Here is a 22,639-nt window from a genome sequence, read left to right on the forward strand (position 1 = left end):
TCTGATCCCCTAAGGACTAGTCTTGCGTGCGAGGCCAGCCCCGTGCGGCGCTTTCCTGGGCATGGAGAAGCGTGACTTGGCTGAATGAAGAATATAGGCCGCCCGGCACTTGGTAGCCAAGGACGGCACATAGTCATGCATGCCACGAGGTCCACGGATGTCCATGTCGTGTGTGCCGCCGACGGAGCCGAGCCGGGGCGGGGCGAGCGTGACTGGTCGGCCAAAGTGTGGAGAGGAAAAAGCGGAGGGCCCGGTGCGGCTGGCCCGACAGAGGAAAGAGCGCCTTGGCGCCTGAGGCCCCAGCGAATCATGGCGGCTCAGTTTCGACATGGCCCCACATTCGCCGGTGGGGACGCCCTTCGACATGTCGTTCCAAGGGCGCACGCTTTCCTGTGCAGGTGTGAGTCGTTGCTGACATGCAGTCTGGCTGGGCGTGGGGTGTGCAGCGGTCTGTCCCCAGCCCGCCCAGGTGACTGACTGCCTCGCGCTCTCAAGAGAGTGGCCCGGCTGCAGCATCGACGTAATCACAGCGTTTTGCCAGACATCTCTTGTCTTTCACGACACCGCTTGCAATCTACGCTCCCCAATGCAATGCGGACAGGTTGTCTTTGTCTTGTGCTGTGCTCTTGCGACACGGGACCCGAACCTGCCAACTCCTCTTTCTAATATCTAAACAAGACGGACACCTGGTCCTGATATGAGGCCGTCGTTTTAGTCTTCCTCTTCCTCTGGACGCTGACCACCGCCTCTTATACTTTGGCCTCGCCCATCACCAGCCCCTGGGCCTGCCTGTCATCTCACTCCGCCCTTCCATCTACAAGACAACGGGGCCGGACACCAATTGTCTTCCGGCACGCCCTTGCCCGACATGACCACCATTGACGAGCTCGACGAGCTCGCCTTTGTCAACTGGGACGCCGCCGCGCCCTCCACCGGCCACGCCCTTCCTCCTGCCTCATCTGCCGGTCTCCATCCTCCTACTGCCGCACACCACACTATGGCCACCATGATGGACGCTTCCGTCGTCGCGGCCGGTGCCCAGGACCCTAACCTCGACCTCGTCTTCAGCAATGTTGATGGCGACGACTTCTCCTTCTGGGCCCTAGAGCACTTTGACGCAACCCAGCTCCCGGGGACAGACCTCAACGACCCTTCATCCGCAGAGCTTGACATGGAGCCCGCCCTGAGCCAAATGTACTGGGTCCTCCCCGATTCCCCCTGTGGCCACTGTGCTGTCGGCAACTACCAGTGCAAGCTCATCAAGGAGGGTAAGTACAAGGGCTACTGCACGAGTTGCGTCGCCCTCCGTTGCGAATGCAGCTTCGGCCCTTCAGTCCACAACCTCGCGGCAGAAGCCGGCGAGACCTTCCCTGCCAACCCCTGGGTGATCATGGGCGATAGGCCCGCGACGTCCATCCTGCTCGAGGACGACCTCCTCAATGTCACACAGCCGGCGCCTGGCCTGGCCGCCGTTCAAGATGAGTCCGTGGAGAAATCACCTCCGCGGCCACAGGACATGCCCAAGATTGGAGCGAGGTTTTCTCGCGAGTCTGTCAAAATCCTCAAGAACTGGGTATCCACGCACAGCCGCCACCCTTACCCAACAGAGGAGGAGAAGGAGACATTGCAGAAGATGACGGGGTTGAACAAGACACAAATCACCAACTGGTTGGCGAATGCTCGAAGGCGTGGCAAGATCCACGTCACCCGCGCCGTATCCCCGCACATTGGCCGAGGCTATGCTCAAGCTGTTGATATCCCTCAGCGCCGCGATTCTGCAGGCCGCATTCAGGACATGAACCCCCTGCAGCGTTGGCAGAACTCGCCGCCAGAGAACGAACCCGCGTCGGTAACGGCTATCGCGCGCGCCGTGTCAGCGTCAGGGTCTCTCTCAGAGCGAGGAGCGTCTGGCTCGGGCCGGACAAGTCCTTGGATCTCCAATTACTCGGACGATGGCTCCAACAGGTCGCTCTGCAATCAGTCCTCCGTGTCCAGTTGGGGAACTTCTCACTCGAGTGGTGGTTCATTTGCTTCTGCGTTTTCGCATAAGTCTCACGGCTCTGGTGGATCTATCCCCTCCTTTGTGAGGTCAAGCCGTGGCCGCAGGCGGCGGAGAAGGGCGCAGCCCAAGGCTGCAGATGAGGGCTTCACTACGCAGGCGATCAAGACTTTCCAATGTACTTTCTGCACAGAGACGTTCCGCACAAAGCACGATTGGCAGCGCCATGAGAAATCCCTTCACCTGTCTCTTGAGCGGTGGGTGTGCTCGCCTGATGGGCCGACCTATCTCAACACGGACACAGGGCTAGTCAGCTGCGTCTTCTGCGGCGAGGCCAACCCAGACGAAGCCCATGTCGACTCACATAACTTCTCGAGCTGCACGGAGCGTACGCAAACTGAGCGTACATTTTACCGGAAGGACCATCTCCGCCAACATCTCAAGTTGGTACACAATGTCAAGTTCCTGGCCTCGCCTATGGAAAAGTGGCGAGTCAGCTCGCCTGAGATTAGGTCGCGGTGCGGTTTCTGCGGGATCGTGCTGGAAAGCTGGTCGGCCCGCACCGACCATTTGGCCGAGCACTTCAAGACTGGTTACACAATGGCCGACTGGAAGGGTGACTGGGGTTTTGACGCCGAGTTCCTGGACCTGGTCGAAAATGCGGTGCCCCCTTGTAAGGACCCAAATCGATCGAGCGCCCTTGAAGAAATTGAAAGCTGACCGCTTTCGACAGATCTCATTGACGAGGAACGGAAATCGCCATTCCCGTTCATGGCGAGCCGGGCTGGCCCTGAGTCACCGAGCAACGCGTATGAGCTGATCAAGACAGAGATGCAATACTGGATGGCCCACTTTGCCGAGGAGCAAGGCAGACCTGCGACTGATGCCGAGAAACGTCAAGAGGCCAGCCGGATCGTCATCGCGGCAGAAGTGGCCGCCAGGTGTCCCATGGACCAGACGGGATCATGGCTTCGTGATCTCATCATGAAATCTGGAGAGACCACGGACAGCCCTGTCTTTCTGCCTGCTCGAACTCAGAATGAAAACAGAATGGCGTCTCTGCGCATCAATGGCAAGGCGGATGTGTTTGATGGTTGTGAGCTGGAAAAGCAACTTCACGATTTCGTCCGTGCACGTATCCTACTGGGGCTTACGGCAATGGACTCTGAACTGCAGGCTGAGGCATGTCGGATCATTGGTAGCATTGAGGAGAAGTCAGGTCACCCATCGGATGACTTTGCCAACTTCTTGATTGGGTTGATCCATTCATCACAAAACTGGCTTTGCGACTTCAGACGACGAGCTCATTTGGCGCGCATCGAGGACCTGGTCGATTGTAACCAGCGATCCAAAGACCCCAGCACGATCGACTCAACAGTCCACAACTACACAAGACTAGATCGTGAGCTTGGAGAATACCTCCAAACCCAACGTGTGATTGGCATCGAGCCAGACAATGCAGATCTGCAGCGGCAGGCTCGCATTATCATCTACGATGTCGACGACGAATGGAACCAGACTGCGGCTGATGACGAATGCTGGCTAGCAGGGTTCCGTCAACGACATCCCCCCAACAGCATGTCCGCAACCGCATCTCCATCGTCAGGCTCACTTGGCAGCCAGGGGACATCAAAGAATTCTACGAATGATACATCTGTAGCCTTCCAGGATATCACTTGTTTGGGACAACCTCCATCTTCTCGTTCGGCGTTGGGCGCGGGACCCTATTTCCTGAACGACGCAAATTGCTATCGCAGGTTGATGCGGGGGCTAAAGCGATTTGTCACAACGACAATGTCGGAAAACAACCCCAATCGGCACACCCCGAGCGACGAAGAACTCCAGCACCAGGCAAGATGGATTGTGTATGACGAGTAAGTATTTACTTGCATTGGTTTGTGCTCCTGGCTTGAGAAAGTGTGCTGACTTGCTTGTGCAGTGACGATCCGTGGAATCAGACCGCGGCAGATAACGTCGAGTGGCTCCAGCGATTCAAGCGCGAGGTTGGCCTCCTGCCAGCAGACTCCGGGCCAGGTCTAACACCAATAACACCAGACTGGACTGTGCCCCGTGGTGGCACAGGCTTTGCTCCTCCGTATATATACCCCAACCCAGCTGCCGTGATTACAGCTGGTCCTGAGACTTCAAATGTGATCATGCGGGAGGAGGCCAAGCGCTTCCCAACAAATGCGGCAACCACCAGCCGCTACATCGAGACCTTCACCCAGCGATATGGTCCACCAGCAAAGATCTTCTGCAGCAGGGAGCTCGAATCTGGCCTTAGCGAGTTTGTCAGGCGTGAAGTCTCGCGCTCCGGCCACATGCCGAGCGATGCAGCATTGCGAAAGCGAGCATGCGACATCATGGGAATGCAAAGGACATCCTGCGACGACCCAGTTCTGCTTGCCAAGTTTAAGGAGACCATGCAGCAGTCTCCCTCCTCGGAAGGATCGGCGGCGGTGGTATCCGCGTTCCCGAAGCCAAGTGATGCTGAAGACATCTTTGACTTTGAGTCTGCTCTAGCACCACCGTTGGTGTCTGTCGGCGGTAACACGAACTTGATGGCTGATTTCACTGTTCCTCCGGCCATGGAGTCGACAATGGACGAATTCGCGTTCACAGAACAAGAGATGACGGATATTCTGGACGAGATCAGCCCGAGTGGCGGCATTATTGCATCGGCCACGGATGGATTTGCCATGCCTCAGCAGCAGCCGCCCAGGAACTTTGTTAGTTCAGCAATGTTTGGACAAGGTGCTGCGGATGGTTCTTTCAACAAACTATTCTAGAAAACTGAAAAGGCATATCGATGTTGTTATTAAGCGATTCACAAGACGGGGGGGCGTAAATCTGATTTACTGGCGTAGCATAACTTGTCTATATTGTCACTCTATCAATTGCATGTATATCTTGCAATATCTACCAATTTCGCTTCCCGTGCAAAGCCCGCCAGAGAAACAGGCCAAGAACCACTCCCATCGCAAGACGTGATATGAGAGCATGATGCTCATCCTTGTTAGACCAACAGGCTCGCTTTTGCTGAGCGTTGCACAGTTTACTTGTGATGTAGAGTCGTGAGTGGTCCCGCATCTATCTTCAACCCCTCATATTATTCTTTAAACACAAGACAAAAAAAAAGGAGAGAAAATGAGGTCGCTGTACGAGTGCACAACTCAGATAGATACTCTGAGAGGGTAGTGGTCGAGTCCGTTGATCAAGCCTGGCGCTGCGGGGGCCCCACAAATCCCTTGTCGGAGCCGGCGTTCCGCTTTCGGGCCAACGCCGCGCAATTACAGGCTCCCCGGTCTCACACACAGCCGGGGCAAGCCGAAGACTAGCGTACGTGTGCGCGTCTTGCGTGATTACCACCACGACTGACGAACCATCCCATCCCACGGTCGGTTGTGTCTGTCGTTTCCGCCATTGGCACCTTCGCTTCAGTGTGGTCTGTAAGCTCATCCACGAGATCGCGTGTCGAGGCGCACATACAGACTTCACACGGGGACAAAAGTGTGTGTTTGAACACACAGGCTGCACATTTCATACCAAGATGGCGCCGCAACGCCACGCCGGCGACGACGATGGAGGTGATGCCGCAGCTACACAGCCCCTCCTGGCCGGTGCGCAAGACACGGCCACAGGATACGAGGGTACTACCACCAACAGCACCGTCACCACCGCCAGCGGCGGCGGTGGTGGGAGCAGCACATTCACTCCTACCCTTGGCGCCCTCGACGCGTTCGCAATCGTCATCAGCATCGTCATCGGCAGCGGCATCTTCACCTCGCCCGGCGCCATTGACACCAACTCGCCCTCGCCCGGCTCCGCGCTGGTGGTCTGGCTCGTCGGCGGCATCCTGGCCTGGACCGGCGCGGCGACCATGGCCGAGCTCGGCACCGCCATCCCCGGCGAGGGCGGGGTCCAGCCGTACCTCCGGTACTGCTTCGGCGACGTCTTTGGCTTCCTGGCGGCGTGGACGTGGATCGTCGCCGTCATGCCGGCCACCCTGGCGATCCTGAGCATCGTCTTCGTCGAGAGCATATACACGGCGCGGGGTGTGACCGACGCCGCGGGCCACTGGACGCACAAGCTGCTGAGCGTCGCGGTCGTGGTGGTTGTCAGCGTGGCCAACTGCATCAGCACCAAGGCGAGCACGCGGCTGAACAAGTTCTTTGTGGGGACCAAGTTTGTGGCCATCGCGGCGGTGGTGCTGGCCGGGCTCGTGGTGGTGATCCTGCAGGTCGCGGGCAAAGGGCCGAGCGGTGATGGCGGCGGCAAAGATGGTGGACGTGACTGGTTCGAGCGGAACTGGTTTGCCACGAGGCCCGTGGTGAACCCGGACGGCAGCGTAAACGACTGGCAGGGTTTGGGGACGTGGGAGATGCTGGGCTTCTACTCGACAGCGCTATATGGCGCGCTTTGGGCGTACTCGGGATGGGACAAGGTGAGCATTTTGCATAGTGCTGAACATATTGTACTGATCAGGCAGAAGACACGGGACAAAGCTGACAGAAAGACTGCACCAGGCTGTCTACATCAGTGCCGAGCTGTCGGCCCCGGCCAAGCAGCTCCCGCTCGCCATCAACACGGCCATCCCGACCATCATTGCGTGCTTCCTTGCCGCCAATGCTGCATACTATGTTCTCCTGCCTTGGAACATCGTGTCTACCACAGACAGCGTAGCGGTGGTGAGTACTTGTCCTCCCTTGTTTCCACACGTTGGGCTATAGTTCAGACAGCATAGCCATCTAACACAAACCTGCAGACTGCCATTACCCGCCTACTTGGCCGCGGCTTCGGCATTGTCGCCGCCGTCGTCATCTGCCTCGTCGTCGCCGGCTCGCTGCTCGGCAACTCGTTTGTCGCGGGCCGCATGGCCGTCGCCGCTGCAAACACCGGCTGGTTCCCCCGCGTCTTCTCCGTCGTCGGACAAGTCGGCGTCCCTCGCAAGGCTGCCGACGACGACTCTTCCTCCCCGTCCTCTGCGGGGACAAAGGACAAGGAGCCTTCGGACGCGCCCATCAACGCCATCATCCTCTCCGCCCTGCTGTCCGCCCTGTACATCGTCCTCGGCAGCTTCCGTGCGCTCGTCACCTTCAACGGCCTCGGCGAGTACACCTTCTTCTTCCTCGCCGTGCTGGGCGCGGTCGTGCTGCGGTGGCGGGAGCCGGCGCTCGAGAGACCGTACAAACCCCTCGTCGTGGTCCCGGGTGTGTTTGTCGTTGTCAGCGGGTTCGTCGTGGTCCGTGGTGCCATCTTTGCACCTGCGCAGGCGGTCGTGCTGGTTGGGCTGTGGGTTGTCGGCTTGGTCTTCTACTGGGTGCGGAGGAGGTGGTTCTCCGCTGTCTGAGTTGCCGGCGCTGAGATCAACGCACGCTCAAATCACGGCAAGGCACACCTCACACATGTGGGCAAACGGACAGCACAGCATGCAATAGCCTGCGCTGCTCCGAAACAAAACAACCAATCCAGATATCAATATACAATTGTCAGCATCACTGCTCGAATCAATCAAACGCAGGTAGCTGTCAGTCTCAACTTGCAACAGGTCCACAGAATGTTAGCATGGTCGGCACTAATATAAAATGTAGTAAGAAGACCACGTCCCCGCCTAAAACGCTTTTCATTGTCTGCATCCTGCCCTGCTTCGCAAAGGCACTGCAGTTCCGTCGAATTTCATCACGAGTCTCCCGATACACCCCCTAACAGCCGCTGATTTTGACAGCTTGCTGCAGACACTTCTTCCCATCGCAGTCGGCATACAACTCTCATAGCCCATACCAATTCTGCCGGTCTGGCGCCTCGTAAGTGTGCTCCGGCATGCTGTAATATGCGTCTGCGAAGAAGCTTTCCTGGGACTCTTCGACCGCTTCCTCGTCATCATCATCATCATCATCCTCAACACCACCCATCTCGTCATCTGCGTCGTCGCCAGAGGCGGTGTGTGTTGCGTCAATGCTGCTCGGACCAGCAGCAGCACTACCACCAGCCCCATCTTGGCCTCGGTCGTGTCGCAGCTTCTGCAGCCACAGCGGCACCGGCCCTCTCCGTCCCGGGACCTCGACGATCTCGTCCGCCGACGCCGGCTGGGGTATCCCAAGCTTCGCCAGATACTGAAAGTGATAGTCGTCTGGCATGACCCAATTCCGCCTGCCCCTGCCGGTCCCATACTCGGGATGAAGCCTCCCAAACGTCCCCGGCTGCTTCCCCGAGGTGAGGTAGAACCCTTCCAGATCCGCGCTGGGCGTGTCCCTGCCTATCAGGCCGATGACTCGCCGGTTCTCGCTGGGCGAGCGGCCGCACTGGATCCCCAAGCTCGTGCAGCGGTCGCACGGCTGCTTCCGGTCGCACAGCAGCGCGGCCCGGTCCGCCGCCGCCAAGGTGCCGATGCGCATCGTCGCCGCCGCGAGCTGCGTCACCGCGGCGTGCCTGCACGCGTCGCAGGGCGTGAAGCCGATGTGGTTCCTGGCCTCGCGGTTTCGCGGCATCACGAAGCCCTGGTACACGCACACCAGGCCGTAGTTGACGCACTGGCGGCACCCGCGGCCGTTGGCCTCGTCCGTCTCGCACGACTTGGCGGACCGCTTGCCCTTGTACCCGGCGATGATCTTGTTCTCGCAGGTCCGGCACTTGGTCTTGCTCGCCGGGGTCGGCGGGCCGGAGGCTGATGGAGTCGCAGTGAGGTCTGGTGCTAGGAGGGTAGTGTGTGTTGACAAGGGGGGACGCAGTGTCGATGGTCTGACTTGCTGATGTGTAGCCCGAGGCTCGTTTTCGTCATCTTCGTCCTCGTCATCAGTCTCGGCCGTTGGCATTGCTGATGCCTGGGGGGCGGAATCCGTGTTCGCTGGCGGCCACGCCACGTAGATGACCAGCTCTGGTGTGTCTCTGGGGCCATCTTGGGTGACTTGCTCGTTATGAGCCTGGCTTGCTCGCCCATCATCTGTCGCCTCAGCGGCGTCTTGGGCCGGGTGTGGTTGTGGCTGTGGCTGTGGCTGTTGCGACGAGGACCCAGCCTGGCCATGACCTGAAGTGTCGTCGTTATCTTCATCGTCACCGCCGCGGCCACGACCATCACCGCCACCTCCACTGCCGCTACCTCCTCCTGGTCCATCATCACCGCCGCCGCCTGGCCCTTGGTCACTTCCCGGCCGCCAGGAGCCCGGCTCGTCTCTGGCGTTGAGATCGATAAGCTCGCGGCCCCAGACACAGTCTCGGCCCTGTTCTCGACACCGACGGCACTTGGCATCGTTCTCGAGCGTGAGGCACAAGTTCCTCCCATCCTTGCGCCGGTGCTCGTCGCCGTAGCCCTCGGCCACATCCTCGACCAGGCATGCCAGGCAGCGCGGGCTGTACCTGGGCATCCCCTTGAGCGTCGTCCTGCCGTCGTGCCTGCTGCTCTGGTTCCCCAAGACACCGCGGGCCGCCAGCTCGTCGTTCAGGATCCCCACGCGGCCTGCCTGCGGAGAGGTATTACGCACCCACGCCGAGCACCGCGATGCCGGATATCCGCCGGCCTGGAAGCACTGGTCGCAGCAGATGATCGGGCCGCCGCCGCCGTTTTGCCCACCACCACCACGGACCATCTCGAAGCCCTGCATGACCGGCACGGCAGAGTTGCGCATGATGATCGTCCTCGGCCCGTCATCCCTCCCGGTCCGACTCAGCTCCCTTCCTCCAACCCCGGCAGTTTCCCCCGCCGCTATCCCGGACGCCGTCCCCGGGCCAGGCCAGGTCACGCTGCCCAGCGACGTCCCGTCCGCGCCCACCGCCGCCGCCGCCCGCCTCGCCGCCGCGGTCGCATACAGCGCCGGCGACCGCGTGCACTGCAGGCCGTACACCGCGCACCGGTCACACGTTCTCCGCAGGTCCAAGCCGGGGCGGCACTCGCGCTTCCACACGACCAGCTGCCACTGCGTGCGCCGGTTCTCGCGGTGCAGGCCGCCGCTGAGCAGATACTCCCACAGCAGGTCCGGGTTGTAGCTGCGCATCTGCGGCAGGAAGAGCGTGTCCTGGGCCGGGATGGGGAAACCCGTGTCCTGCAGCTTGCCGTACGAGACCGAGGTGAAGGGCCGCGCGCCGGTCACCATGTGCGAGCCGCTGGATGTGTTGGCAGGAGTGTTGGCCGCGCCGCACAGCGTCGAGAATGGAGGGGGCTGTGGTGGCTCGTTTGGTGGTTGGAAGGACATTTTTTTGGTTGTTCCCACTCCCTTTTCTTCTTCCCTAGAGACTTTCTTCTTGTTTCTCGGACTGTGTTATTCGTCGTTCGGGCTGTTCTCGAATTGGTTGACTCGTTGTTGTTGTCGTCGCCCTCTCTCTGGTTGTATTGGTCGTTACTCTGGTTACGCGTCTCTGGCTTGCAAGCTTTGTGTGAATGCGTGTCTGTGTCTGCCTATGTGTCGGCGTATGTGTGTGTGTGTGTGTGTGTTCAAGTGTCTGTTTTCCGTCGTGTCGAGCTCTGGGACTTTTGTGGCGACGTTGCTGTTGTCGTAGTTACCGAGTTCAATGAAGTTCGGTGTCATGGCTGATATATGCAGGCGTCACACTTGCCTTCTTGCCCTTCTCGTTTCCCTGCTTCGGGATATCGTTGAAGTCACTTGCGGCTTCCTCTGCGGTGCAGTGTCCTTTGAAAGGCAAGCTTCTCCATGGCGATTCACTGTTCGAATGCAATGGGAATTTCAGAATGTTTTTCTTGACGACATGGGGTAAAGAAACCGAAACGAGCAAGCGTCTAGAAGCCATGGCGGCAGAAGTGTTCAATTTGTGAATCCACAAGTGACAACTCAAGAGGCCAACAAATCGAAAGATACCAAATTTTATTGATTATGGACAGGTACTAGCGTAAGATGGGAATGGAGTTTTCTCCCGCTGAAAATGAAGCTTGGATATGTCGTGCAGTGTTGGTCTTGTCTCATGCCGCAGCGGCGTTAAAACAAGCACTTCGTTTTTTCTTTTATGCTGGATGGATGTAGATGACAGTCCTTTATGGAAAAGAATGGGACAATGAGTTTTAAGCAAAAACCAGCACGTTTGTTAGAATTATCTGCCCTGAATGCCAACCCTGCCACCTACGGCCCTTACAACAATAATTCAAGTGAAATTGATTCAAAGCACCCGCCATAGACCTTACGAGGACAGAGCATGGCATACGGAATATAATTTCAGTGGGGGGGGGGGGGGGGTTAACCATTTCAACGCGCTCAATAGCCTTGCGGGCAGCAAAAGTGAAAAACTGTTGGCGTAGTCTAAACCTCCCTGTCTTGCTGGGCCTGAGCATCGTCCCCATGGCTTTGGTCAACCCAAATTGAGGTTTTCTTAAAAGCACGAACCGAGCACGAAATATGACAAGGGATCTCGAGAAAGTGGCGGAAGTGAATCTTGATATTTCAGATGCCAGCCTCCTCCCTTCCTGCCTTTCAATCCTCATCGACACCGTACTCACGAGGCAAAAAGCGCAAGTACTACCACACAGTACATGAGAAAGTAGCCATACAAAAGACGAAACAAAACTTTTGATCCCAGTCTTTGAACAACCCAAGCACGAGAACAATGGTCAAGTCCACGCAAAGAGGAAGAAGAAAGGCGAATTGTGTTTGTTTGCAAAAAAAAAAAAAAAAAAAAAAAAAAAAAAAAGAAACTTCATTCACCAAGGCGTCGCCAACATCCGGGATGAAGGCTCTGCCGCCCCATTCGGGAACGATTCGCCATGCTTTCAAGCTATATATTGTGCCCGAGAACTCTCTGGTCCGAAAAAGGACACACCCTGTCTCCCCGTGTGTCTGCTTTCGGCTGGCCTGCTTGTGATGACTGGTCGTTGAGAAAGGGCAGTCGCCATGTGGCAAACGCTAGTTAGACCTGTCGAGGATCGCCAATGCCTAGAGCAATGCCGCTACAAATTGTGCCCGGGTGGCACCTCGTTAGGCTGTTGAGCCCACCGCGGCGGTAACCGAATCTACAGCCGGCGTTGAGCGGCGATCGTGCATACAAGGACTCATGGCGCGCGGATGGCAACTGGAGTTTCACCATCATGTACATACCCATAACACACAGATTTAGTCGGTTTTACAGCAGGCACAGTCACGATCTCGGGAATGAAACAAAGCTAGAGAAACAGCCCTAAACGCCTCAACTTTGTATTTGGGAATCTGCGACTCAAGAAAGCCAACCACTGCCTGTCTGCCTGTAGAGAAGGGGGGATCAAGAAGATCTGGATGAGCTCCAAGTATAAACGGGGAGAGAAAGAACCGAAGACAGCAGGCGACATTACATATCGGTGATGGCTCAAACAGGAAACGAAGATGAAGAAAAAGGAAAAAATGAAGGGAGACAAGGCCAGTGTTGGCTGTTCGTGGTCCGGTTCCTGGTATTTTGTATAAGCGCGAGAATCGTGGCAGAGATCGTTTCTGCCAGCATGCGTGTCGACGTCTAGCCGTCGTATGTCGTCAGGACGGTCCATCGTCGCTTTGACAGCGTGTCGTCGAATCTATGCCGCCCATCGTGCAGGGCTCCTCGCTTCTGCGACTTTTCGAAGACCTCCGAGGCTGACGCTGGATACGGAAGTAGAATAAACACGCAGTTTGAACGCCTTCAACTCCCGGTCAACTATGCAGCCGCCCAATGCCATGATGACGTTGTCCCAGTCTCGTGTATCGTGGCATGATGCAGACATTCTTTGCGTGAGCCGAATCGACATGTAGGCGCCCGGTGGTCAAACAATCCGAAAGTCGACAGGCACGATGCGATGAGAGGGCTTATAGGATGACACACTTTGCGCAGCAGCCGGCTTCGGACTCGCCCTCGCTCATCTCCATCTTGCCGGCAGGGCCGCTGGCACCACCACTGCCACTGCCGCCCCCAGAGTAGCCCTGCATTTCGCGGTTGTATCGACGAATCTCTCTGACAATATCGTAGAAAGCCTTGTCGACGTTGATACGCGACTTTGCCGATGTCTCGATGAACTTGCAGCCAAAGTTTCTCGCCAGCGTCTCGCCCTCTGTTCGGGAAGGTGGCAGTCAGTAAACTGCGCAAGCGTCGTCAAGTTGGTATGAGTGCTTACCTTGTCTGGTGACCTCGCGCTCGCCCTCGAGATCACACTTGTTGCCGACGACAACCATGGGGAAGTAGTCCTTGTCCTTGACACGCAGGATCTGCTGCTGGAAGGTCGTGATTTCCTCGAAGCTCTGGCGCGAAGTGATGGAGTACACAAGCAAGAAACCCTCGCCAGTACGCATGTACTGCTCCCTCATGGCCGAGTACTCCTCCTGGCCAGCCGTGTCGAGCACGTCAAGAAGCGCAACCTCATCATCAATGACGCACTGCTTGCGGTATGAGTCTAGTGACATGGTCAGTTATGATCTTTTGAGTCACCAGCTGGCGCATGTCTCAGGCGGATCGGTCTGGGTGTGGTGAGGCGTGGCGCGACCCCCTGCACACATGGCGGCCGTAGCATATGGTTCTGGGCATTTGTATTGAGCCGTACCTTCAATTGTCGGGTCGTACTCGTCGACGAAGTGGCTTTGGATCAGCTGGATGGTCAGGCAAGATTTACCGACACCACCACCACCGACTACAACGAGCTTGTATTCGCGCAGAAACTGGAAAGGAGCACAGGAGAATCAGCTGTCGTGCCCGGAAAGACTGCGCGGCGACTGGCGACTGGCGCTGGCAGGGGCTGGTGCAAGAGCTACCTTTGAGGCCATTGTGAAGGATGGGCGCGATGCTGTCGCGAGCACGGCGTCGTGGAACAGAAGGGTATGGCGTGTGAGGGCGCGCAAACGAAGTCTGGCGACGGCGGCTCCTTGTGACGAGGAGACGGCTCGAGGCGATTCGGGGGCCCGGTGGTCGAGGAATTGGACCGTTCGACGGGAATGGAATCGAGAGCGGCGGGCGAGCTGACTGGTGAAGTGGATGCAGCAGGAGGGTTGGTTGAGTGGCGGATGATGGGACGAGGTGGGAGGAGGAGCAGGATCGAGGAACAGTAAGGGACGGCGGTGGAAATGGGAGATTTGGAGCGGCAGCTGCGAGGACGCTCGGCACCATGCAGGCTCAGGACGACTTGCTGCGTCCGGCGGAGAAGGGAGTGTGTGCAAGTGGCTCACTCCAAGGGGCAAGGGGGGTGGCGGGCGAGCCCAGCCCAGGTGGTGGTGGGTGTGCGCAGAGCAGGCCCGCCCTCATTGGCCAGCGTGGGGGGCCCCGCTTGCTGGGAGAACGGCGCACGGGCGAGCCACGGGTCGAAGCCGTGACAATCCCAACCCCATCCTGTCCTGTGCTCTCCTGTCTAATGTCCGTCTGTCTTCCCCTCTCCTGCTTGCAATAACCGTGGATTGACAGACAGACCGAGTGACTGACAGAATGACAGAGCGACTCCTCTCCCTTGGCCCAACTGAGCCGCGCTGTGGTGTGCTGCCCCCGCCCAATGCGATGTGGCAGCTCGCGGAGCAAAAGGGGCCTAGCCAGGGCTAGACAGCTCCCACTATCGTCAGGGAGGCTCTGCCCTGTAACAATCTTCTCAAACCAAACCATACCTTAGTCGCCGCCCTGGTGTCCCATGTCAACCCTCAAGCTGCTCTGTACTGCTTGTCGCCGTCCCTTTTTGCCTAAGGGTAGCTTGTCGGGAGCCCAGGAGCCCAGGAGGGAACCCCCCTTCCCCCCACGAAGGCCCTGCCGGGCTTGTTGGACGCTCGAGCTGATCGTCTTTCTGTCCGTACCATGGCCAGGCTGGCGCGCAATCGCTTGTGGGGGCTTCATGGAACTATTGGCGTCTTCTGTCCTAGCATCTCGAACTAAGCTTGATGAGCTCCTTGCGCATCCATGTTCCAGAACACCGGGGCAAGGGTTTTGTGGTCTCGAGTCAAGACTCTATGACGACCTCGACGTTGTAATACTCTATTGTACTTTCCTCCTTGGTACGCGCGCGGATACAGCAGAACCCTGCATACGTTCAGAGTGCCAAATGCCATTGGGGGCCGCATGTGGCTGGAAGTTATCATGTAGGGGGCACACCGGGCCACGGAGCAGCCACAAGCAGGCGCTACATTCGGCCCAACACACAATCACGTTGCCCAATGGAAATTGTATACCGGGCGTAACAACGAATGTGCAAAACAGTTTTACCGCCAAAGGTGGTTGAGGCGCGAGCCACTTCCCATGCAGGCGTTAATGAACAGCGCCTCCATAGACTCCGTCTGGAAATACCACGCCGCAGCTGTGAAGCACCCCGCGTGCTTGTGACTCCAGACCCGCGATGTCATCTTGCCACATGGATGCTACCCTCGGCGCCCTCTGCAGAAGACCCAGGCACCCTCTTTCTCCATGCGACCCAGAGCGTCCCTTTCTAGCAGGATGAAGCAGAACCGACGGGGATCGCGGCCGGTGTCTTGGGGGAAAAGCAGACCCCACCTCCCAAACCACGTCCAGGATGCTGCCTGCTAGCAGGGTCACCAGGATCCACACTCGTCAAGCTAAAGCGTGGTCTTGCTGGGGTCGAGCTTGGCCTTTTGGGGAAGGCTTGAAAAGGGGGCTGTCACGAATTGAGAAGTAGGCAGAAGAGGTCTTGATATTCAGCCTGAGCTTGCCGTGACTGCAACTCACCGGCGAGGAGCGTGACGGCCGAGGACCTATTGAGTCCAGCCAACGAGTCCGTCGGGTAGCCCAAGGACGGCAAGGAAGAAATAGGCAGGCCGCTTGATTGGAGACCGGTGAGCTTTCTTGTCCACGAGCGAACCGAGTGGGGAGAGGCGCACGCCCGGTGATAAGGCGCCTGGCTCCAGTCAGCCGTCGACGGACGTTCTGGGCGGGCTTCTTGATGCTTCGTAATCGCTTCTATTGATTCCGGGTGAGCAGGGATGGTGGGGACTAGGTGACGGCGCAATGCAGGCTACGCGTGGTGCCCGCTGCCAGCAACAACAGGAGGCACTTCAATGGGACGACCATGCAAGGAGCCAAGGAGCTGGGCGGAAGCTTTGGGTTGTATTGACCCTCGTGTGGGAAGGCAATCGAACTGGTGGCTGGACCAACCACGCTAGGCTCTATCAACTTGTGACAGCCGTCGGATTGGAGGTGCGAGCACGTGATCCTTGGGTTTGGAGCAAGGACAACCTGGAAGTGCAGTGCCAGGACGGCATGTGCCAGAAGGCGCGGCCACAATCCATCCTCATTCGTCTCTAGCCTCAAAGCACAGTTGCTGATTTAAGAAGCGCGTATCGTGCCTTTGATCTCAATGAACGACCGTGCTACCGACCTGACCCATCCCATCTCTGTCCTCCACTCGGCATCGAGTAGATCTCCGCTATTGCACGTCATCTGCTCAATGTCTCCAAGCCCCATTGTTCTTGCTCGCAGCGCAGCACTCTTGAGGCTCCAGGATACTGGGCTGCTGCGCATCCGATCTATTGCCGTTTATGTGACAGCATCCGCGACATCTGCCATGTGTCTGCTGCATATGCCGGCAACCAGCATGTCATGCCTCTAAAGGAAATCTTCCAGAAACATGGGGGCTGGTGTACGTGTAAGATGTGAGGTGCAACTCAAACGGGAAGCCCCGGGAGACAACGCCCCAGTATCAGAGCTCTGCTCCACTAACGCACTCGCCCTGGGTCAACCCCCTTCCCGGCTATTCCACAACGCTCCTCAAGAGGACTCTAATTACTGCTCGGTCAAGTGCAGTTCTGCTTGATCCTTGGGCTCGTGGCCCGGTAGTAAGGGCTTCGTAGGGTCCTTGCATAGGTCAAAAGTTCGCATGCTCTCCCACGTTCGGCAACCACGGGAATGCTACAACAGCCGTGTCCAATCCGTGACCACCGCCGAAATGAGCATCCACCTCCTCGGTCCAACACCAACAATGAGGGGGGGACAGTCGACGCCTCAAAGCGACCTTGCAATCAACGACTTCGTCACGGAGCACCGATGGACCTGCCGGGAAGACCACAATGGGCATGCTCATTTGGCAGTATGTCGGTCAGGTGCTGAGGACGCACCCTGCCACCCCGGCTCCGGGCGCAAGAGACCCTGCCCTATCAATCTCCCATCCCTGAAGCAGTTGCACCAGAAAGCAAAAGTTGTTGGTGCAGTACCACAACGCCGGGCATGCGCGCCGCCGAGGCCGTTGCCGATCCCGTCCACGGGACAGTCCTACCCCGGCACGAGCGGGCATTTCCATGTTCTGTAGGCCAAGGGCACCAACGAGTTCTGATCGACACTGCAGTCTACGACTGTGTGCGATTACCAGGGGTCGTGGGAGTCCCCTGACCCACGCCTTGCGCTCGTTCCGGCACCACCTGCCTGTGAGGAATGTCTCTGATGAAACGCGCGAGCTCAACAAGGACAGTCTTGAGGCCCGGTCATCAAGTCATGATGCCAATCGCCAATCACGCAAGGGTCAAGGCCCGACCTGGAGCCGATCTCTCGTGAGATACAACCCCTACATCCAGGCGCTCATGTGAGCAGTCACAAAATACCTGCGGGAAGTGTGTGATCCAAAACTCGTACGGCAATCTCACTCAGGTCGAGCGAGGAAGTTCCTCGCTACAGGCAGGATTAAGCGTGGCACGACGGTTCCCGGCCCCCGTAACAACCTCCGGACACGTGGGAGCCGCGTTGTCGTAACACAGGCAGCGCAAACACGAGCACACCCAGGCACGTGCAGTTGCCGCAACGCGTACTGGGGTGGCACGCCGGCGTTCACATGTGTGCAACATACTGCAAGGAGCGTTGGTTCCGAGCGTCGGGCCTGCTACAAGGGAGGTCTCCTGCGCCAACAACGAGCGACACGGAACGCAAACCCGCTCCGAGGCCAAATCTACAGGTTTGATCTGAAGGTTGGACACCTGCGTGGTCGAGCACAGTCGATGAGATGGACTGTCGCAAAATGTCGTCAATCGGCACACACAAAGTTCGCGTCCGAGACGAGAGGCGGTGGGTTACGTCTCAGACGGTTTGATCGGTCTGTCCATATATGCCTGATAGGTCCTTTCAGGACCACATATTGCTGCCATACTGGGTTCACTACACAGGATCACGATGCTTTGTCCAAAGCGGCAGGCTCGTCATCCTCCCCTTCAACCGCAATGCGCTTGCCCTTGACATTTTCAGTGACCTCATCCACGAGAGACTCGAGGTAATTCAAGTCTCTGCCCACCAGGGTGATCGTGTTGTTCTGCGAGCCCCAGCGAGGATAGCTGCCGACCTTGACACCCTTAGGCGCGACCCGGCTGGCTAGGTCTGTTAGGTAGCTTGCGACAGCACTCTCGCCGAGAGGTGTGGAGATGAGAATTCTGTTGATACCCTTGCCTTCAGGATCGACAAGGCGTTCGATGAGGAATGGCTTGAGACCGTCGAGCAGTGCCTCGACTGAATTGTGCAGAAAATGGTCAGCTCAGGTTGGGATTGTTCCAGTGGCCACGTTTTGCCAGGACGGTCACTGATGAGGAGGACTTACACAGCCTGGGTACTCCCGGAAGGATGTGGATGTTTCCATTGACCACCGCCACCGGAACCCAGAGGTTATCAGAGGGGAAGAGAGCCTGGGGGGCCAAATCCAGCGACTCATCGCTAGGGAGCTCGACCATACGCAGCCGTGCTGTCTTTGTGGGCGATTCGACGTCCCAGCTGAAGTTCGGGTCCGTTTTGGAGTGTTTGCTCAGCTTCTTCATGCGTTCATAGGCTTCCTGGTGCAGCTTGAGAGGGAGACCAAAGGCCTTGGCGATAGATTGATAAGTTATATCGTCGTGTCTGTTTGAATTGTGAGTGTGGCTCTTTGCCCGAGACCTTCATCCCACGAATTTGGAGGATGTTCGAACATGTTGGTCAACTTACGTGGGCCCGATACCGCCGCTCGTGACAACAAAGTCGTAGCGCTGGCTCATCCGCTTGACGGCTTCCATGATCTCGTCCTCGTCATCCTCAATGACCTCGACTCTTTTCAGGTTCTAAAGCGAGGAGAGTTCATCAGTCAAAGTTTCAGGGAGTCTCAGGGGTGCAGTGATCTGGATAATACGCACAATCCCCAATGAGAAGCACCACTTCGCCATGTAAGCCGAGTTGGTCTGAATAAATGAATGTCAGAAGCTACATCATTAAAAAGCCGGATCCTGGAACCGTCAACTTGCGAATCGCTTACATCGACTGTCTGAATATTTGTTAGCCTGACCATTGCAATAGGCAAAGACTCTTGGATTGCAGCTTCAAGTATGACATACCTTGCCCCCAAGTACCTCATCGCCAATAATCAGACACGCGGCGGTGGAAATGGTCCGCGCTTGGTTTGCCGCTGCCGTGCTGGCACCGCCAGAGTTGGAGGATGAAGAAGCCATGATTCTCGAGGCCACGCCGCTGATGCTGATGCTGCTGCTGCGGACTCCTCGTGCTGCCGATGCGGCAGAGCTATGGCCGAGGTTCGGAAGTGGGTGCGACAAGTGGCGGGCGAGCTGGGCAAGCCGAGAGATCATGGATATGACTGCTTCGGAATTGCTAGTGAACGTTCTCGAACGCGCAAAGGAAAGCAAAGGAAACGCACGGAGTAGACGGTACGCAACTGCCCAGCCAAGCGTCTGGGAGGTTTGCTGCAAAGGAGGCAACTGGACTGACTGCCGAGTCTGGGCGGAGGGCGGATGATGACGATGAGGACCACACCGGAGGCCGGGGCTGTCCAGCTCGTAGCCGGGGTTAACGTGGGTCCCCTGCCAGCAACGAACCTGAGTACAGAATACTTTGCCGATTGCGCAGCGTTGCGGTCCTGGCAAAGTCTCAGGTACACGTCGGCTGCGGCCCTCTCCCCCACCACCGAGTTCGCCCTCTCCGATCAGCTTGCTAAGCTTGGGCAGGCATGAGCTGATGCCCCTCATCAACAAAACACCAACAATCGCCCTGCCGGACACTGTTTTGCGCAAGACGGCGGTGCCTCACATCTGATAAAGCGCCGAGCCCCCGTAAAGGCAAATCTACAAGAATGGTACATCATCCTGGGGTCCTGTCCGAGCTCTTGCACCCTCCTCGCTCGCTCCGATGCAAGCTGACCTCGAGACAATCTACAAACAAACCACAGAGTTCCGAGGCGAGGCTGTACACCTTCTCGCAAGAGTCGAAAGACCAGCTGCGAAAGTTCCGCCTGACTACATCCCGAGCGAGCGGCCCACAGGCCGTCATCTGTACGTGAGCACACGATACCACACATGCTTTGCCAACCCTTCATCCAATCCACGAAACCATCCGAGCAACAAATAAGATGCCAAACGAAAGAACCGCACACACAGACTTTGGTCGGCACGACACCAGCCAATCGACCGAATATGCTTCTCTGCTTCGCACGGACATCCGCTAACCTGGCATGAGGGCGGTGACGGTTTGGTGGGAGTGGATAGACTTCATCGACAAGAAGACGTTCGAAATCAGGCAAGATGACGACAAGGTTGTCTACAAGAGCCTCGACGAGATCGCCGAAGACCTGCCCGACAACTCGCCGCGGTATATTCTGCTGAGCTACCCCTTGACACTTGTACGTGCTGTCTTTCTACATTTTCTTAAGCGTATATATAAATGGTCTCAGGCGCGCTCCTGTCCAAGGAGCTATTCGCTGCCAAGGTGCATTATCCGCGGAAGAAAAGCTAGGAACCTCCAAGCGGCTTCTTTACCGACCCCATCGTTGCTGTTGATACTGATGAGCTAAATCTCCGTCTCTAGCCTTCCGGTCGTCTATCCGTACCCTACGTCATGCTTTATTACCTCCCCAATACATGCAATGCCGAAGCACGCATGATGTACGCCGGCGCCAAGGAGCTCATGCGTAATACGAGCGAGGTTGGCAAGGTCATTGATATTGACAGCGCAGAGGACCTCGAGGAGATTCCGGCCAAGCTGGGAGCGGACCAGTCGTGAGATATATACTCCAGATGGAGGAAATGAACCCGTGAGTGTGTCATGTATCGAGGATTGACACTGGCCTAGGCGAGAATCGTAGGATTCTGCGATCGCAGGGTGACCTGAGGCAAGCCACGTCGAATAGACTGGCAACACGCCTGGGTAGCTGACGCGCTCCCAGCAACATAACGTGACACGATATAATGAGAGTGTCGTCTCTATAGTCATTATATATATGCCTCTGACTGTCGAAATGCTCAATGGAATGCGTGATGAGGCTCTTTCTGATATACGTAATGATGGTTTTCATTCTTCAGGGAGGACGCGCGAACTGTCCAGACCCATCTGCTCAGCCAGGCCCGTGACGACCTTCTTCAGAGCCTTGCAAGCCGGGCTCTCCGGGTAATGAGAGAAGAAGCTTTCGCCATAGTCACACGCCATGCCGATGCGCGGATCCAGCGGCACTTCACCGAGAAAGGGAATGCCCATCTCCTTGGCCAACGCTGAGCCGCCGCCCGTTGTCGCCTTGAAAATCTGGCTCTCGTGTGTGCAGCTGGGGCACACAAAGCCGCTCATGTTTTCGACCAGGCCGAGCACGCGGATGCCTGCCTTGCGGCAGAAGTCAATCTCCTTGCGTACGTCGAGCAGGCTGACCTCCTGTGGTGTGGTCACCATGACGGCGCCGTCGATGCCGGCCTCCTTGAGAAAGCTGTTGACGGACAGGTGCTCGTCGCTCGTGCCGGGCGGCGTGTCGACGAGCAGGAAGTCCAAGTCACCCCACTCCACATCCTTGAGGAACTGCTTGATGAGCCCGTTCTTCTTGGGCCCGCGCCAGATGACCGCGTCGTCGCGATTCGGCAGCATGAACTGAATGCTCATGACACCGAGGTTGTCGGCGACCCAGACCGGGGACCAGCCCGCGCCCGAGATGTGTATCGTCTCGTCTTCGACGCCCATCATCTTGGGGATTGAAGGACCGCAGATGTCTGTGTCCATGATGCCGACGGTCGACTCGTCGTTGGTGGCAAACGCGTGGGCCAGCAGGGTGGTGAACGTGCTCTTACCGACGCCACCTTTGCCGGAGAGCACGAGGATCTTGTGCTTGACACCCGCTAGGCGCTGGGCGATCAAGGGAACATCCGGATCAGGGCCCTTCGGGGCGGAGGCGCAGATGGCCTGGTTTGGGCAGCCGGCGCATGAGTCGGCCTTGCCGGCATCGTTGGACTCGGGACCTGGGCAGTGTTCTGGTTCGGGGGCGACGAGCTGGGGCTTCGCTTTGAGAGGGTTCGAGAGGACGTCCTGGAAGTTTTCGGGCTCTTCTAGTGAGGGCGCCATGGTGAGATACGGGCCGAGTACGGTTGACGGTCTGGAGTTGGACTTTGTAGCGGTTCGATGATGGCGAAGGAGGGGTTCTGCCCGATTACGGAGCCCGCGGGGCGTGAGAGTGAGCCTTGCACAATGCGTAGTTGTAGGCTGGGGTTGGCGACTTTTCGACAGTCTTTATAGGTGTGCCCGCTGGAGTCTGGGGTGGAAGAGGAAAACGGCTTGTCGGAAGCAGGCCAGATAAATCATCGTCAAGGCCCTTTGCACTTGGGATGCTTAGAAATCTGCCCACAGGCCGAGAGGGCGGCGGTTTCAGTGGGCCCTGCACATGCTGATTTGGCGGACTTGGACGGCGAAGAGCTCCGCTGTCGGAATACATGCACTTGTTTCAGAGCGTATTTTCCGCGGCCTGGGGAGCGTGCGGCGCTACATGTCATCTACTACCTCGAGGTACACTTTGTGTAGGAT

General features: G+C 57.6%; 7 protein-coding genes across 7 annotated transcripts; 3 read left to right on the top strand and 4 right to left on the bottom strand.

Annotated features, from left to right (window-relative positions):
* Positions 1-868: 868 nt before the first annotated feature.
* Positions 869-4,788, top strand: B0I36DRAFT_363090 (uncharacterized protein; the record flags this gene model as incomplete). Its single annotated transcript, XM_046158751.1, has 3 exons — positions 869-2,672; positions 2,733-3,873; positions 3,939-4,788. 3 exons carry the CDS (start codon positions 869-871, stop codon positions 4,786-4,788), a joined length of 3,795 nt encoding a protein of 1,264 aa, XP_046013079.1.
* A 761-nt stretch (positions 4,789-5,549) lies between these two features.
* Positions 5,550-7,349, top strand: B0I36DRAFT_242370 (amino acid/polyamine transporter I; the record flags this gene model as incomplete). Its single annotated transcript, XM_046149902.1, has 3 exons — positions 5,550-6,443; positions 6,526-6,687; positions 6,765-7,349. 3 exons carry the CDS (start codon positions 5,550-5,552, stop codon positions 7,347-7,349), a joined length of 1,641 nt encoding a protein of 546 aa, XP_046013080.1.
* Positions 7,350-7,767: 418 nt separating this feature from the next.
* On the bottom strand, positions 7,768-10,185 carry B0I36DRAFT_363092 (uncharacterized protein; the record flags this gene model as incomplete). The annotated part of the gene is made up of 1 exon (XM_046158752.1): positions 7,768-10,185. One exon carries the CDS (start codon positions 10,183-10,185, stop codon positions 7,768-7,770), a length of 2,418 nt encoding a protein of 805 aa, XP_046013081.1.
* A 2,562-nt stretch (positions 10,186-12,747) lies between these two features.
* On the bottom strand, positions 12,748-13,695 carry B0I36DRAFT_349480 (ras family protein; the record flags this gene model as incomplete). Its single annotated transcript, XM_046156802.1, has 4 exons — positions 12,748-12,989; positions 13,053-13,328; positions 13,476-13,590; positions 13,684-13,695. 4 exons carry the CDS (start codon positions 13,693-13,695, stop codon positions 12,748-12,750), a joined length of 645 nt encoding a protein of 214 aa, XP_046013082.1.
* Positions 13,696-18,008: 4,313 nt separating this feature from the next.
* B0I36DRAFT_243231 (MoaB/Mog domain-containing protein) lies at positions 18,009-19,305 on the bottom strand (the record flags this gene model as incomplete). The annotated part of the gene is made up of 6 exons (XM_046149971.1): positions 18,009-18,343; positions 18,432-18,724; positions 18,809-18,921; positions 18,994-19,038; positions 19,113-19,121; positions 19,192-19,305. The coding sequence occupies 6 exons, from the start codon at positions 19,303-19,305 to the stop codon at positions 18,009-18,011; spliced, it is 909 nt and encodes a 302-aa protein (XP_046013083.1).
* Positions 19,306-19,837: 532 nt separating this feature from the next.
* Positions 19,838-21,321, top strand: B0I36DRAFT_323859 (uncharacterized protein). The gene is made up of 4 exons (XM_046154030.1): positions 19,838-19,943; positions 20,037-20,139; positions 20,353-20,486; positions 20,672-21,321. The coding sequence occupies exons 1-4, from the start codon at positions 19,941-19,943 to the stop codon at positions 20,864-20,866; spliced, it is 435 nt and encodes a 144-aa protein (XP_046013084.1). The 5' UTR covers positions 19,838-19,940; the 3' UTR covers positions 20,867-21,321.
* B0I36DRAFT_422529 (nucleotide-binding protein) lies at positions 21,155-22,429 on the bottom strand (the record flags this gene model as incomplete). Its single annotated transcript, XM_046162207.1, has 1 exon — positions 21,155-22,429. The coding sequence occupies exon 1, from the start codon at positions 22,181-22,183 to the stop codon at positions 21,155-21,157; it is 1,029 nt and encodes a 342-aa protein (XP_046013085.1). The 5' UTR covers positions 22,184-22,429.
* Between the last annotated feature and the right edge of the window lie 210 nt (positions 22,430-22,639).

Source organism: Microdochium trichocladiopsis (genome assembly GCF_020744255.1).
Source record: "Microdochium trichocladiopsis strain MPI-CAGE-CH-0230 chromosome Unknown B0I36scaffold_5, whole genome shotgun sequence".
Taxonomy (NCBI): Eukaryota; Fungi; Ascomycota; class Sordariomycetes; order Xylariales; family Microdochiaceae; genus Microdochium; species Microdochium trichocladiopsis.